A 16043-nucleotide genomic window follows, 5' to 3' on the forward strand; every position below is an offset into this window, starting at 1 on the left:
GGTGGTGAGAACCAGAGAGGATTGTGAGGAACTCCAAAGGGATCTGTTGAGGCTGGGTGAGTGGGCGTCACGTGGCAGATGCGGTTCAATGTGGCCAAGTGCAAAGTAATGCACATTGGGGCCAAGAATCCCAGCTACAAATACAAGTTGATGGGGTGTGAACTGGCAGAGACTGACCAAGAGAGAGATCTTGGGGTCGTGGTAGATAACTCACTGAAAATGTCAAGACAGTGTGCGTTTGCAATAAAAAAGGCCAACGCCATGCTGGGAATTATTAGGAAGGGAATTGAAAACAAATCAGCCAGTATCATAATGCCCCTGTATGAATCGATGGTGCGGTCTCATTTGGAGTACTGTGTGCAGTTCTGGTCGCCGCACCTCAAAAAGGATATTATAGCATTGGAGAAAGTCCAGAGAAGGGCAACTAGAATGATTAAAGGGCTGGAGCACTTTCCCTATGAAGAAAGGTTGAAACGCTTGGGACTCTTTAGCTTGGAGAAACGTCAACTGCGGGGTGACATGATAGAGGTTTACAAGATAATGCATGGGATGGAGAAAGTAGAGAAAGAAGTACTTTTCTCCCTTTCTCACAATACAAGAACTCGTGGGCATTCGATGAAATTGCTGAGCAGACAGGTTAAAACGGATAAAAGGAAGTACTTCTTCACCCAAAGGGTGATTAACATGTGGAATTCACTGCCACAGGAGGTGGTGGCGGCCACAAGTATAGCCACCTTCAAGAAGGGTTTAGATAAAAATATGGAGCACAGGTCCATCAGTGGCTATTAGCCACAGTGTATGCGTGTATATAACATTTTTTGCCACTGTGTGACACAGAGTGTTGGACTTGATGGGCCATTGGCCTGATCCAACATGGCTTCTCTTATGTTCTTAAGATGAAGGAAATCATAGTGGATTACAGGAAGAGTAGCCTGGATTTTCAGCCGTTGTTTATTGATGGTGTTATGGTAGAACAGGTGACAGAATGGAAGTTTTTGGGAATTACTACGAAACAGGATCTAACATGGGGGGCAAATACTTTAGCTCTAGAGAAAAAGGCCCAGCAACGACTATACTATTTAAGACTCTTAAGATCACAAAAACTGTCAGGAAGTCTGCTGGTTGCCTTTTATCGTAGTTCCATTGAGAGCATTATATCTTATTGCCTCTACGTGTGGTTTGGGAGCTGCACGGAAGCAGAGAGAAGGGTGCTCCAAAGAGTGATGGTAAGAGCACAGAAGATTTGTGGATGCTCTCTCCCCTCATTGGTGGATCTGTATAATATGGGATGTAAAAGGAAGATACAAATGATCTTAAAGGACCCTTCACATCCGGGCCACTTGCTATTTGAGATCTTACCATAGGGCAGATGATATAGAGTGTTGAAGGCTAAGACAAATAGATTTAAGGGCAGCTTCTATCCAAGTGCTGTGGTTAGGCTAAATGCAGGGCTATGAATGGTTATTTGTTTTAGATGTAGGCTAAATGTAGGGTTATGAATGGTTATTTGTTTTAGATGTATTTAAATGGTTTATGTATATGTCTTTTCTTTAGTGTTGATGTGTTGGTATGTTTCTGGAAGAGCACCTCATTTCGTTGCTCTCATTTTCCTTTTTTGAGAACAATGACAATAAATTTATCTATCTATCTATCTATCTATCTATCTATCTATCTATCTATCTATCTATCTATCTATCTATCTATCTATCTGCATGGTTATTAAATCAATTCAACTGCAGTTTCCTTGCTCCAAGTTCCAGAGGCAATATACAATTAACATATAACCATGAGCCAAAAGGGCATAATGGTTAGAATATCAGTCTGAAGCCCACTTTGCGACAGAAACCTGCTGGGTGACCAGAGGCCAGTCATACACTCCTGGCCCAACCTACTTCACAAAGTTGCTGTGATGATAAAACAGAGGAGGGGAGAATGATAAATGCTGCTTTGAGTTCCCATCGGAGAGAAAGGTGTTGTGTAAGTGAAGCAAATTTTTAAACTGAACAAATTAGTTTTTCTGCATATAGTAGTATACCATTCCACTAAGGTACAAAACTGAAACAGAGTAAAAAGCATAAAGGGACTAGTACAAACAAAGATGGGGCAAACGGAAAAAAAATACAAAAAACTGAAGAAATTATCATCTCTCATGTTAATATATTATGCTGCAGCTGCAGTCAACTGATTTGTCAAGGGCTACACCAAATATTCACTACATTAACTATCCAGTCCTAAGCTAGCATACTCAATACCATCAAAATAATTTCTGAAAAAGTTTCACATCACTTAACCCAGGGGTGTCGAACTCATTTGTTATGAGGATCAGATCTGACATAAATGAGACCTTGTTGGGCCAGGCCATGTGTGTCATAAAATATAATGCCAGGTAGCAGAGATATAAACTTTATAAAGGATGCAGACAAACACAATTAAGATTTTTTTTTAAAAGCTTAAAACAGTAGCACTCATTGGTCTTAAAGGTGCTTTCTTTGTATCTCTCCCATGAAATCCAGGGAACTGGGCAAAGGAAGCTCTGACTCTTTCCTTCCTTCTCCAGGTGACCAGGAGGAGGAGGAGGAGACTCAGCCAATAGAAGGAAGAGAGGCTTGGCTCAATAGCTCAGCTGTGGGATTGAAAGTGTCTGGCAAAGCAAGCTATCCCTCCCCCCTTCTTCCCCAAGGGAAGAGCCTCATCCAATGGAGAAAACAGAGGCTTTGCTCTGTAGCTCCTGTGCAATTGAGCAAGCCTGGCAAAGCAAGTTGTGATGCAGAAGGAAGCAAGAGAGAAGAAGAAAGAAGCAGATGACAGCCAGTTGCTTGGGGGCCTGATATAAGCTCTTTGGGGGCCTGATTTAGCCCCTGAGCGTCATGGTTGACACCCCTGATTAAACCTTGCATCACTCTGATATCATTTGTGCACCCTTTTCTCCTGTAACTGCAGTATTATGCATCTCATTACTTTCAGAATCCTTGGCTTTACTGCCATTTAATCCAACTGGCTGAAAAATTCACAAAATTGTTGATGACATCATGGTGTTCTGTATGCACTGATAATATCACCAATGCTCATAAACAAATCAGATGGCACACCACAGTGAGATTTAATAGCACTTGTGATAAAGAAGAGAAATGGTGCTGAAAACTATCTGAGGCAGAGGAAAAATGGTTACAAAACAGCAATCCAACAAAGGTATTTCTCAAGGCATGCCAAATAGAATTGCTGAGAATGTGAAGTGATTTCTGACACTCTCTAAAACAAACATGCAGTTAGACATATAGCTTCAGTTCAGGCTTAATTTTAAACCTGGTCTAAGGACCAGGCCACAAACATAAGATACAAAAGGAATAAATTATTTTGGTTTAAAAATTTACACTTCTTCAAGTATAAATTCTATAGTTATATAATTTATTTAAATAAATTAAAACATTGAATAAGGAAACTGATTAGAGCAAAACCTTATATCCCTTTGCTACAAGTCGCCGAACATGAACGAACAGTCTGTGAGCTGGTATGCTGGCAGTCATAAAGTTGTGATCCTGATGACAATAGATGTTCAGTTCCTTAGCAGCAACCTACAAGGCATGACAACAATCAGCTATTCATTCTAACAGACCTCTTTATGTGAGCACATGGTGCTCATTAACTAAGCAACACCTCATGAAAAGAATAAGTGTAATCCTGAAGAATTAGCTCACAAAATAAAGCTGAAGAAAAATGCTACCATTACTATGATTATTTTCTGCCAGGACATTCAGGAACTCAAATCACATGACACTTAAAAAAAAAACCTTTCCCTGCCAATATTAATTACATGCTACAGGTAAATTTTACAATACTATTCTGTATAAAATTTTATGTAAAGTTATCCTTATTCTTCCTTGCAAAGACTTATGTAGTAGTCTGAGTTGAAGATATGCTCTTCAATTAATATCAGCCAGACCCCTAAAATCAGCAGTTGATGAGGCTATGACACCACCCTCAGAGCCTTTCCTCTTTTAGTCAGGTCAGGAGAGACACACATAGTGCTACTACCATATTTTAAAGGATTCATGTGTGTAATTTTAGCAACAATAACATGCAAATAAAAAGCAATGCTGGTGGTTAAAAAAAGTTTTACCTCTGCATCTTCACCAAAGAATCTGTACTTATAACCACACTCAACACATAAAATAACATCCTTATATTGATTTTTCACTTCTAGGAACTGGAGCTCAAGTGGTGTATATATACTTTTGGTTCTTTTATTGAGAATCATATCAGCAGTATTTTGAATGTCCTCACAACTTATATTTGATGAAGAAAGTTGGCTAAATTGAAGGCATGTTTCATCCTATAACAAGAAAAATCAAATAATGAAAAATATTATTAATACAGAAAAATATTATTTATCTTGATTTGCACATTATGTTTTCCAGTTTGACCTAAGAAATTAATCTAGATCCCAATTCTATTCCAATATTTTAACTCTGAAGTGTAATACCATAAATCAGAGAAAGAAAGCTAAATCTGGAGTACCCAGCCCAATTACCATCATATACAAAATAAATACTGAAAAGTAACTTAACTAAGGTAATGCCATAGTAATGCTGGGGGCATACTTCCTAAGAGCACAGACTGGCAAGGTAGCACTGAGAAGCATAAAGAGGCAATGGAGAATGAAGACCATTATTCAGCAGATATACAATATAAAAAACTTGTTTCTATAAAATCTTAAACAAATAAAACCAATGTCAAGACCATTACTAAAGCTAACTAAACAGGGAATCATTATATACTAGTACACACCCAACTTTCTCATGATTGCAAATGGTTCTGGCTTGCACCTGTAGACTTTGGGACACAACCTATTGTCTTTTCTTTTCAAGTGAACAATTAACTGCAGATTCAATTAATTTTAAAGATACTATAATTACAATGAATTCATCTAAGTACCTTAAGGCATCCATCCTATCCAAATCAATTTACTCAGAGGCAATTTTAAAAGCAGTTTTAATCGACAGAGGGAACTGCTGAAACAAGAAGGTTGAACGCGCCAAATTCTCTCTCTAAGCTGTGGTTAAACACTGAAAAGACCATTTCCAGATTTAAGAATTCTATACTGCCTAGGGTTACCAGATGTCCTCTTTTTAGAGGACATGTCCTCTTTCTTTGGTATCTATCCTCTTTGGAGGTCTTTTGAAAAAACAGATGAAAATGTCCTCTTTTGGGGTTCGGAGACTGAGTTTGTCCTGCACTATAATCCCCCAACGGAGGCAAGCTCGTTTAAATAGTAGGAGTATTTCACATTAGCCTTTGTCCTGGTCTCCTTCTTGGCTTTCAAGTTTGCACAGGACAGGGAGCAAGAAGGAAACATGCAGTCCTGCTCCAGAGGTGCCAATGCAGAATTCAGGAAAAAGAGCCACCGCGAGGAGCCCTGCACAGAAGGAAGGCATGTGTTAAGTGCAGAATTGGTTGAGATCTGTCATACCGATCTCAGTTGTTTGAAGAAATCAGGAAATATGTCCTTTTTTGCTTTTCAAAATATGGTAACCCTAATACTGCCTGCCTTAGTATATGTTTCAATTTGAAAGACTGTGAGACACAACCCATTGTCTTTTCTATTCAAGCGAACAATTAACAGCAGATTCAAACCGCATTTTGATAAAGCCGCAGATTCAAACTGCATTTTGATAAAAGTCTTGAAAACTGCTTACCTTATTGATCTTCTGAGAATACAAAGTGTCAGTGTTTCCTAACACTGACTCTTGACCTTTATTCATGTTCACAAGCTGAATTCCATGAGAAATCTCAGAATGACTCGGCTGTTCCAAGTAGCTAGAGAATTCTCGAAGCTTATTAAATGTTTCTGAACATATCCGAGGGCTGGTACAAGTTTTTTGCTTCCCTTTATTAGCAAAAAACAAACAAGCAAGCAAAACTGCTTATAATTATACTTTCCACACTTCATACCAAATGCTGAAAACAACTTTTCCGACTTCACAAATCAACATAAAATCAGGATTTTGTATGCGGAGCTAACAATGGAGAAGCATCATCTGAACAAGCCCTAAAAACTTTTATATGCATCTAAAAACCACTAAAATACATGTTCAATTGCATAAATTGGCTTGCTTCACTTACAAAAATTAAGCCCTCAATGCAATTAATGCCTATATGGTTGGATAAGTCCTACTGGAGAACAAGGAGCAGTGATGCTACCTGCTATTGATGGGTTCATTTGCTCCCTGAAAGAAGACATCTACAGCTTGGAGCACTACCATTGTTACTCCTGGATTCCCAGGCTGAAGCAATCGATAAGAGATCCAGTGTCCTGCCTTGATTTTTGGAGTAGTTTCTTGGTGAATGAAAACTGTAGAAAGGAGAAGCCTCAGTAAATTTGTAACAGACATAATATCTGTCCTTCGATATTGTTCTCTGAATTTAAAAAGGTGCTTCTAAAATAGGCCAACCTAATTTTTTAGTCCTCATATTTTAGGTACTGTTTTAGTTATAACCATCTTATTCAAAACTTACCAGCTCCCTCTTTCTTTCGTCTACTCTGCAAAATCTTTGAACGCTGGTCTTTGTTTTTTACAGCTGCTTTCCTTTTCCCAGGAGGTTCAGGATCCTGCAGAACAGTAAACCAAAGATTCAGTTTGTCTGTATTGTGCAATTATATACACAAAGAAAAGAGGACAAACACTCAGTAATAACAAACACTTATTACAACACTCAGAACTTTCATTTAAAACAGATTTTTACCTTTAAAATTTTAATACAGGAAAATACCACTCACTTGTTACGCTAAACTAGTTATCTGTAATGGGTGAACAGACACAGATTTGTTAAGCAGGATACACATAGTCAGATAAAAATCCTGTCATGACTGCTACAGAACACTAACATGACTAGATGATGTGGAATAATAGGGTGATCTTGTCAGATCTCAGAAGTAAACATGGTCAGTCCTTTGATGGGGGACCACCAATGAAGTCTCTGCAGAGGAAAGCAATGGAAACCCAACTCTGCTTCTCATTTGCCTTGAAAGTCTCTTGCTGAGGTTGCCATAAGTCAGCTGCAACTTGATGGCATGTACAGACATGGACTAACGCAGCTACCACGCTGGAATTATTTGGACAAACAAACTGCATTTACTTATAAGAAGTGCTGAGCTTAGCTCTTAGGAGAAAGACCAAAACAGAGACTAACAGAATCCTCTCACACATCACTAATTTGAAAGGAGTGACACATTTTGGAAGCATTTCTCCTTCTGCAAATATGTCAAGAGTTCCCAAGTATATCACTTGTTCCAGTCATGTATGTGTGGTTTTCAATTGACACTATCTGATTTTAAAAGTTTCTTAAACACAACCTGCTTTGTAAAAGAACAAAGTTTTCCAGCGGCATCTTTAAGACCAATGATGTATAAACTTGAATGTGTTCACACAAACTTCTTCAGATACATTGAAATGGAAGTTACCAATCCATACATACAGGTAGAGGGTGAGCAGCAAATTAGCATACAACATAATGAAGATGTTTAACATTCAAGGACCAAACAGAAATAACAAGTTTAGTTTATATAGTTATCATTTGTTTGGGTTTAATCCCGGGATGAGGAGACATAGTGAAGGAAATGTATATATCAGAATTTGAGATTGATGGGCAGATGTACCTTTCTTACTTGTGGAATGCTGAGAGTAATTAACCAAGGCCCTGCCATTATGCTCCATTCCTCTCCATTGTCTGGGCATAAAGAAGCCCTGAACAAATTCCACCAGGCATTCAACAACTTTCACTTCACCAAGAAATACAATTTCTGGACACTACTGTACAAATACATGACAGACACATAGACAGCACCCTATACCAGAAATCTACTGCTCAACAAACATATCTACATGCCTCCAGCTACAATCCTAAATATACCAAACAATCTATTGTCTACATGGCCAGCGCATAACAGTTGGCCAGTTAGGTGGTCACCTAGGGCACCACCTGGTCTACGGGGGCACTGCTGGGCACCCTCTCCTGGACATGCCTCCAAGCCCCGGTGGCATGTGCATTCCTTGGAGCCTGCGTGTATATTCCTTGAAGCCAGGCACATGCCGCCCGGCTGCTTTCGCATTCCCTAGGTCTGTATTTGGAAGCACAGATCCAGAGAGTGCTAAAGTGGCCAGGCAGCGCATGCTCAGTGCACTCCTCAGAGCCTGCCTTGGAAGGAAAGCTCTGAGGAGAGCGCTGCACGTGTGCCGCCCGGCTGCTTTCAGGGAATGTGAAAGCAGCTGGGTGGCACATGTGCAGTGCACTCCTCAAGGTCCGCCTTGGAAGGCGGGCTCCAAGGCATGCACTGTGCATGTGCTGCCTGCTTTCTCATTCCCCAGGTCTGTGCTTCCAAAGCACAGACCCGAGGAACGTGAAAGCTGCCACCACCACCCCGATCCTGCTCAGCCTTCCTGGGACCTGAGGTTGGTGGGGCACCAGCTACTCTGCTTGCCTGGCATTGGTCCTGATTGTGTACAACATGGGTGTCAAACTCATTTGTTAGGAGGGCCAGATCTTGACCTTGTTGGGCTGGGTCATGTGTGTCATAAAATGTAATACCAGGTAGGTGAAATATAAACTTTATAAAGGATACAAACACACACACACTCAGCCTAACCCACCTCACTGGCTTGTTGAGCCTCAGCCAACAGAAGGAAGAGAGGCTTGGCTCAGTAACTGCTGTGCGATTGAGAGAGCCTGGCAAAACTAGCTCTCCTTCCCCCACTTCCTCCCCAAGGAAGGAACTTTGCTCTGTAGCTCCTATGTGATTGAGCAAGCCTGGCAAAACAAGTTGTGATGAGGAAGGAAACAAGAGAGGGAGAAGGAAGCAGACAACAGTGAGTTGCTTGCGGACCTGATAGGAGTCTTCCAGAGGCCTGATTCGGCCCTCGGCTTGCATGTTTGACACCCCTGGTCTACAGCCAGGCTCTACACAGCTATTATAAGCCTACAGATTCTCACCCTTGGGATCTACAACAAACATTTTTAGGACTAAAATATCCACCTGATGAAATCAAGAAGCAGATCAACAAAGCCACAACAATATCCAGAGAAAGCCTGTTACAAGATAGGCCCAAAAGAAACAATAACAGAACACCCAGTCACCTACAGTTCTCAACTCAAAATAGTTTAATGCACCATCAGTTACCTAAAATCTCTATTGAACAACAGTTCTCTTTCACAAGAACTGGGGGGCAGACCTTTTCTTGCACACAGACAGTTCCCCAATCTTAACTCCTCACCCACAATAGTACAACAGCTGACTTGAACACGGACATTGATACCAGAGCTTGCAATAAACCCAGTTGCCAATTTTGCTGCCCATACACCCAAACATGATCACTAACAACTTCAAATATGTCATCTCAATCTCATCCACTCGCTCATCTTCTTAATATTGTATATGCCATTAAATGCCAACAATGCCCTTCAGTTCTCTACATAGGGCAAACAGGTCAAACCCTACACCGAAGGATAAATGGACACAAATCTGACATCAAGAATCATAAGCCTGAGAAACCTGTAGAACACTTCAGTCTTCCAGGACATTCAATAGGTGACCTCAAAGTAGCTGTTTTATTGCAAAGGAACTTCAGGAATTAACTAGAAAGGGAATTTTCTGAGCTACAGAAAGTTATTACAACACTCAGAACATTAGAACCCCCCAGGACTTAACAGGGATATTGATTCTCTATCCCACCACATATACTATCCTCATTCAGCTGTTACATCTGTATTCTCACCGATCCCCTAGAATGGCTGTACATTCTCTTTATTTTATTTATTTGGAATAGCAGATTGTAATATAAATAATAGTTGTATGTAATGTAATTTGGAATGGTAGACTGGAATGTATTTCTCTGGTCTGGGAACAGAGGAGATACACCCTCCTCAAAGAAGATGCTGTAAGGTTACCTCCACACTTGAGAGACGATGAAGCATAATGACAGCGTCTCAGTTAATTACTCACAAGTAAGAAGAATACATCTGCCCATACATCTCCGGTTTTGATATATATATTTCCTTCACTATGTTTCCTCTCAAACAAATGGTAAACTAAGCTTGTTAATTCCTATTTACTCCTTGAATCTGTTAAACATCTTCATTATGTTGTATGCTAAGTTGCCGCTCACCCTCTACCTGTGTGTATGGACTGGTAACTTCCATTTCAATGTATCTGAAGAACATATGAACATATGAAGCTGCCTTATACTGAATCAGACCTTTGGTCCATCAAAGCCAGTATTGTCTACTCAGACTGGCAGCAGCTCTCCAGGGTCTCAAGCTGAGGTTTTTCATGCCTATTTGCCTGGACCTTTTTTAGTTGGAGATGCCAGGAACTGAACCTGTGACCTTCTGCTTACCAATCAGATGCTCTACCACTGAGCCACCGTCTCTCCCCTAAGCATGTGTGAACATAAAAGCTTATACTCTCAATAAAATGTAGCTGGTCTTAAAGATGCTCCTGGACTCAAACTTTGTTTTGCTGCTTCAGAACATGGCTGCCTACTTGGATCCATCTGCTCTGTAAAAGTTTCCAAAATAAACACAACAACACATAAAAAAGTGGTTGTCTTTACTTATTATTTTAGAATATTATGCATATATATATATATATATATATATATATATATATATATATGAAATAAGTAAATAAATCTATTCCCTGAAACAGGGCCAGGGCACGACTGGACCAGTTTTATAAATAGCATACAGGAGAACAGGGCAGCAGTCCTGAAATAACAGAATGGATACCACCTTAGAGCACAGGGTATGGATTCCAGTTCCTCCTATTTTAAAAAAAATGTTATGCAAACAGAAAAGTAGTATATCAGACCCCCATTTCTTTGTTTGCTGTGATTTTGTAATTAAAGAAGAATTTTCGTTTTTTAAAACGGGATTATCCAAAAATTGTGATCCTCTACTTGCAGTCTGTGAGAGCGTAGTCCATGCTACCACCTCAGCCTCCTGCACGTGGAAGCCCGTCTCCAAGTCTGACAAACCCACCACCATCGCCCTCAGCCCCAACCCCTAGCCAGGCCCGCACCGTGTGCAAAGGATCAGAAGGCGCCAATGGAGCGGCTGTACCACCCTCACTTCCCTCCGCAGCAGGAATAAGGACGTCAGCAGGAGCCGAGGCAGAGCCGGTTGACCGCGCCGGCAAGAAGAATTTACTCAGTACAGTTTGCCCTCGGCTTCCGCCATTCGGGTTCTGCCGCTTTCGTCCCCAGGGCATGCTGACTGGGAAGACGGAAACTCTAAAGCAGTGGCCAAAGCAACCGGTAGCGAAGCCACTACGCGTTCAGCTCTGCCGCTGGCGGCCGCCACAGCTCCACTCCTCGCGACGGCCAAATCGCACGCCGCGTGACGTAGGGATGGGGTTACGGCTCCATCCATCGCAAAGCATTCGGCTTTGGCCGAGAAAGGGGCGGTCTTCAGGTTTGCTCACGTGTCTCGACTTGGCGGGCTAGTCAAGTACAAAGTGCAAAGCTGTCGGCGTCATTCTGGCTCAGGCTTTCACAATCAGTCATGCCTCGCTCGTTCAGTTCCATCGCTGCTGTGTCCCAGAATATGGGTATTGGGAAGGACGGACAGCTTCCGTGGCCCCAACTCAAGTAAGGACTTATTTCGACTTTTTAAAAAGTAGTCCCGCGTTTTGTTGCTTAGGGGAAAGATTACAACTTCCGTTATGCAAACCACTGCACGCGGACAGATAATTTCGCTAGGGAGCAGGGTAGGCTGGGAACTGTAGTTGCGGCTATGCCTGGATCAAAAAAGGCGGGTAGCATTTTTCTGAGAGGCAGCTTTGTAGGCAAGATGCACCGTTAAACCTTCAGTTGTTGAAAAAAGAAGAAAGAATCTTTGCCACCGCAATGAATAATTGCTAAATCTAGCTTGGGAAATTGCTGGAGGTTTAAAGGCAGTCAGTGCCTGAAGATGTTTTCATGAGTCTTTAAGATGCAGCTAGATTTGAATTTTGTTCTGCTGCTGCATACTAATAGGCCTGCCCGCTTGAAACTGATCCAGGACTGATCTCTATAGTGTGGAGCAGGGGTGGCCAAACTGTGGCTTTGCAGCCACAAATGGCTCTTTCACACATAGTGTATGGCTTTTGAACCCCCCACCACCACGGCTGCCTTTGAGAATCCATTTGTCTCTTTAAATCACTTTGCCGAGCCAGCCTGTGGTTTGGAGAACACATTTAAAGTTGCTTTCTTTCCACCTCTCTCTTTTCCCATCTATTTGCTTTCTTCTCACCTTTCTTTTCATTTTCCTTCCTGTCTTATTTTTATTTATTTATTTTGGTAAATTTATATTCTGCCCTTTCCCAAACAGGCTCAGGACAAATTACATCCAAGTAAAACCAGCCAAATACAATAAAGCTAGTAAAATTTAATTAAAAGCAAAACAACACAACAAAGTACTATATAATAAAGGCAGGCAGGCTCATAGTGCAGGTTGGAATATAATCAATGGCCCAGATATAATAATTCAGATGACAGATCAATGTGGGGGAGAATAGCAGATGGTATAGGCAATAAGGAGGACGCCCACTTGCCTCGACCAAACACCTGGTGTAAGAGCTCTGTCTTACAGGCCTTACAGAAAGGTGACAAATCTGGTAGGGCCCATATCTTGATAGGGAGCTGATTCCACCAGGTTGGGGCCAGGGCCAAAAAGGCCCTGGCCAATGCTAGACAGATGTCCTTTGGGCCAGGGATGGCCAAAAGATGTTGGTTGACAGATTGCAGCAACCTTTGATGCTCATATGAGGAGAGGTGGTCCTTCTGGTATGTCGGTCCCAGGCCACAAAAGGCTTTGAATGTCTGTACTAGAACCCTGAAGTGGATCCGGTACTCAACTGGTAACCAGTGCAATTTGCACAGCATCGGTTGACTGCTTGCCTATAAAGGCAATCCAGTTAGGAGCCGTGCTGCCGCATTTTGTACCAGTTGGAGTTTCCGGATCAGTCTCAAGGACAAGCCTGCATAGAGCAAGTTACAGTAGCCCAACCTGGAAGTCACTGTTGCATGGATCACTGTAGCTAGGTCCTGGGACGTCAGATAGGGCACCAGCTATTTGGCCTGCCAAAGATGGTAGAAGGCAGATCGCACAACTGCAGTGACCTGGGCCTCCATGGAAAGGGAGGCATCCAGTATCAACCCCAAGCTCCTCACTTTTTGAGCTGGCACCATCTAGGCTGGGAAGTTGAATGCCTGTCTTGTGGCTCTCAAACATTCAATGTTCATGTCTTGTGACTGTCAAACATCTGACATCTATTCTGTGTGGCTCTTATGTTAAGCAAATTTGGCCACCCCTGGTCTGGAGCCTGCAGAACTCAAAGCTGCATGTAATCCTTGAGCTGCGACATGCATCTTCCAACTTTTGCTCTAGTTGAGTCTGATGACAGCTATCTCTGCCCCCTTCGAAGTCTTGACCTGAGAGAAAGGGCTTCAGTTTTCCTGAGTCTGGTGCTGATTTCAGTTTTCCTGAGCCTGGTGCTGGCAGTAACTGCCAAGACCACTTGCTTGCAGTTTTCAAAGCCTGGGAGAGGAGCCTATGGCCCATAGCTTAGCTCTCCACTGCTCTCCAAGCTGAGCCTCTGCCTTCTTTGACGCAGCAGTAGCACTGGAGTTAACCAGGGCCATGGAAGGACACTCAGTGTTCTTCCAGACTTCCCTTTCTTTGCCACATCAGGCAACCCCAGAAGCTGTGCCAGATCCTGAGGAGAGCGGAGCTGTCAACCTATATGGGAATGATCACCTGCCCTTTGAGTCCAGACCTGTATGAAGGCACCTTGTGAGCTGGCATCTAGTTACTCCTTCCCAGGACCAAGAAAGACCTGCAGTTGGGCTTTAGCAAGATTGTGGAAAGCAGTGTCATCCTGTTGTTCCATCAATCAGAGAACCTGCTGTACAAGGGGCCATCCTCCATTCTCACAAGAAGCGCCTGCCCGTGGCTTAGCAACATCGTTTTTGGCTATGATTGAGAACCAATGGAGTTTGGATCTAGAATTATCTCCCAGAGTATTGTATGATTTCCTTCCTCTCTCACTTCCTTGTTTTCCATTGATACATCAGCGCACATCTTTTCCAATCAAAACTAACTCTAAGCACATGTAGCTAGAATGAGCACATGAATGTAAAGTTCTGCATGTAGGTAAGAAAAATCAAATGCATAATTATAGGATGGGAGAGACTTGTCTTGGCAGTAGTATGTGTGAAAAGGATCTAGGGGTCTTAATTGACCATACACTGAACATGAGGCAGCAGTGTGATGCAGCTAAAAAGGCCAATGCAACTTTGGGCTTTGTCAGCAGAAGTATAGTATCCAGGTTGCACTTTGCTCTGCTCTGCTTAGACCTCACCTAGAGTACTGTGTTCAGTTCTGGACACCACAGTTTAAAAAGGATACAGACAAGCTGGAACATGACCAGAGCAGGGCAGCAAAGATGGTGAGAGGTCTGGAGACCAAGTCAAATTAGGAAACGTTAAAGGAGCTGGGTATGTTTAGCCTGGAGAGGAGATGACAGAGAGGTGATATGATCACCATCTTCAAATACTTGAAGTCCTGTCATTTAGAGGATGGTGCAGAGTTGTTTTTGTCACCTCAGAAGGTTGGACCAGAATCGATGGGTTGAAATTAAATCAAAAGAATTTTCGACAAAACATTAGGAAGAACCTCCTGACAGAGTGGTTCCTCAGTGGAACAGGCTTCCCCAGGAGATGATGGGCTCTCCTTCTTTGGAGGTTTTTAAAGAGAAGCTGATAGCAATACTGATTTTGTGAAGTTAGGCAGATCATGAGAAGGAGGGCAGGAACCAGGAAAGGTTGCATAAGTGCTTAGATCTCATGACCCTTTTTTATATGCCCAGGGAAAAGCTGATCATCACTTCAGGGTCAGACAGCAGTTTTTCTCCAGGGCAGTTTGGCCAGCGATCCTGAAGGTTTTTATGATTTGGTGGTGAGGATTAAGGAGTTCCAAATATGGTGCCATTGCTCATCATTAAGATTACAATTTAGATCAGCCTGCCAAGCTGCTTGATATGATAATGGTAATAGTAATGATGGTCAACAGCAAAAGAGGGAAAAAATTCTCTTTAAGGGTTGGTCTGCGGAAGAAGTCAGCCACACTTGTGTGCGCTGCAGTAGTAGAGTTTGACAAAGAAGCCACTGCCGAAGGCTTGACAGGGGAAGTTAGCAGGGGATGAAGGAATGCCAATGGCAGTGAGGATGACATCAAAATGTATTTCTTTTTTATCAGGAAAGAGTTTGGATATTTTCAGAGAATGACCAGAACTACTACACAGAAAGGTAACATTACCTGATTTCCCCCTTGTCTGTTCTCTTTCTTTTCCCCCACTTTCTTAACTTATATCTTCATATGAGTAAAATGTAACTTTTGGCAAGGTCAGAGTTCATTCCACTTTGATCAGTGAAATTCAGATGAAAAGGTACCCCAAACCCTTTTTTCTAGTTGCATGATTTCTAAGTATATTTCATAAGAACATAAGCTGTGCTGGATCAGGCCAATGGGCAATCCAGGCCAACAATCTGTGTCACACGGTGGCCAAAACCCAGGTGTCATTAGGAGGTCTACCAGTGGGGTCAGAATTCCAGAAGCTCTCCCACTGTGGCCCCCCAAGCATCAAGAATACACTGCCCCAGGCATATTGTTCTATCTATGCCTTGTTATTAATAGCCACTAATGGACCTCTAGTCCATATGTTTATCCAGTCCCATCTTGAAGCTGTCTATGCTTATAGCTGCCACCATTTCCTGTGGTAGTGAATTCCTCATGTTAATTGTTTTTGGGGTTAAGAAGTACTTATTTTTATCTGTTCTAAATCCACTGCTCATTAATTTCATTGAGTGCCTACCAGTTCTTGTATTGTGAGAAAGGGGGAAAGGTACTTCTTTCTCTACCTTCTCTAGTCCATGCATAATTTTGTAAACCTCTACCATGTCATTTCTCAGTTATCATTTCTCCAAAGTATAGATCCCTAACCTCCTTAACCT

At 42.1% G+C, this 16043-nt stretch overlaps 2 protein-coding genes across 2 annotated transcripts in view; one reads left to right on the top strand and one right to left on the bottom strand.

Moving 5' to 3' along the window:
- Nucleotides 1–11439, bottom strand: part of MSH3 (mutS homolog 3) — a 118524-nt gene extending 107085 nt beyond the window's left edge. Inside the window, exons 1-5 of the mRNA XM_060235766.1 lie at nucleotides 11072–11439; nucleotides 6514–6607; nucleotides 5694–5884; nucleotides 4118–4330; nucleotides 3456–3572 (exon numbers count right to left, since the gene is read on the bottom strand). Coding sequence (XP_060091749.1) covers nucleotides 3456–3572; nucleotides 4118–4330; nucleotides 5694–5884; nucleotides 6514–6607; nucleotides 11072–11260 — 804 coding nt within the window. The 5' untranslated portion in view covers nucleotides 11261–11439. The remainder of the gene's footprint in view (nucleotides 1–3455; nucleotides 3573–4117; nucleotides 4331–5693; nucleotides 5885–6513; nucleotides 6608–11071) is intronic.
- The window catches only part of DHFR (dihydrofolate reductase), a 42391-nt gene continuing 37518 nt past the window's right edge, over nucleotides 11171–16043 (top strand). The window contains exons 1-2 of the mRNA XM_060235765.1: nucleotides 11171–11639; nucleotides 15289–15338. Of these exons, the coding sequence (XP_060091748.1) occupies nucleotides 11554–11639; nucleotides 15289–15338 (136 nt within the window). The 5' untranslated portion in view covers nucleotides 11171–11553. The remainder of the gene's footprint in view (nucleotides 11640–15288; nucleotides 15339–16043) is intronic.

This window comes from Heteronotia binoei, chromosome 4, assembly GCF_032191835.1.
Source record: "Heteronotia binoei isolate CCM8104 ecotype False Entrance Well chromosome 4, APGP_CSIRO_Hbin_v1, whole genome shotgun sequence".
NCBI classification, from domain to species: Eukaryota; Metazoa; Chordata; class Lepidosauria; order Squamata; family Gekkonidae; genus Heteronotia; species Heteronotia binoei.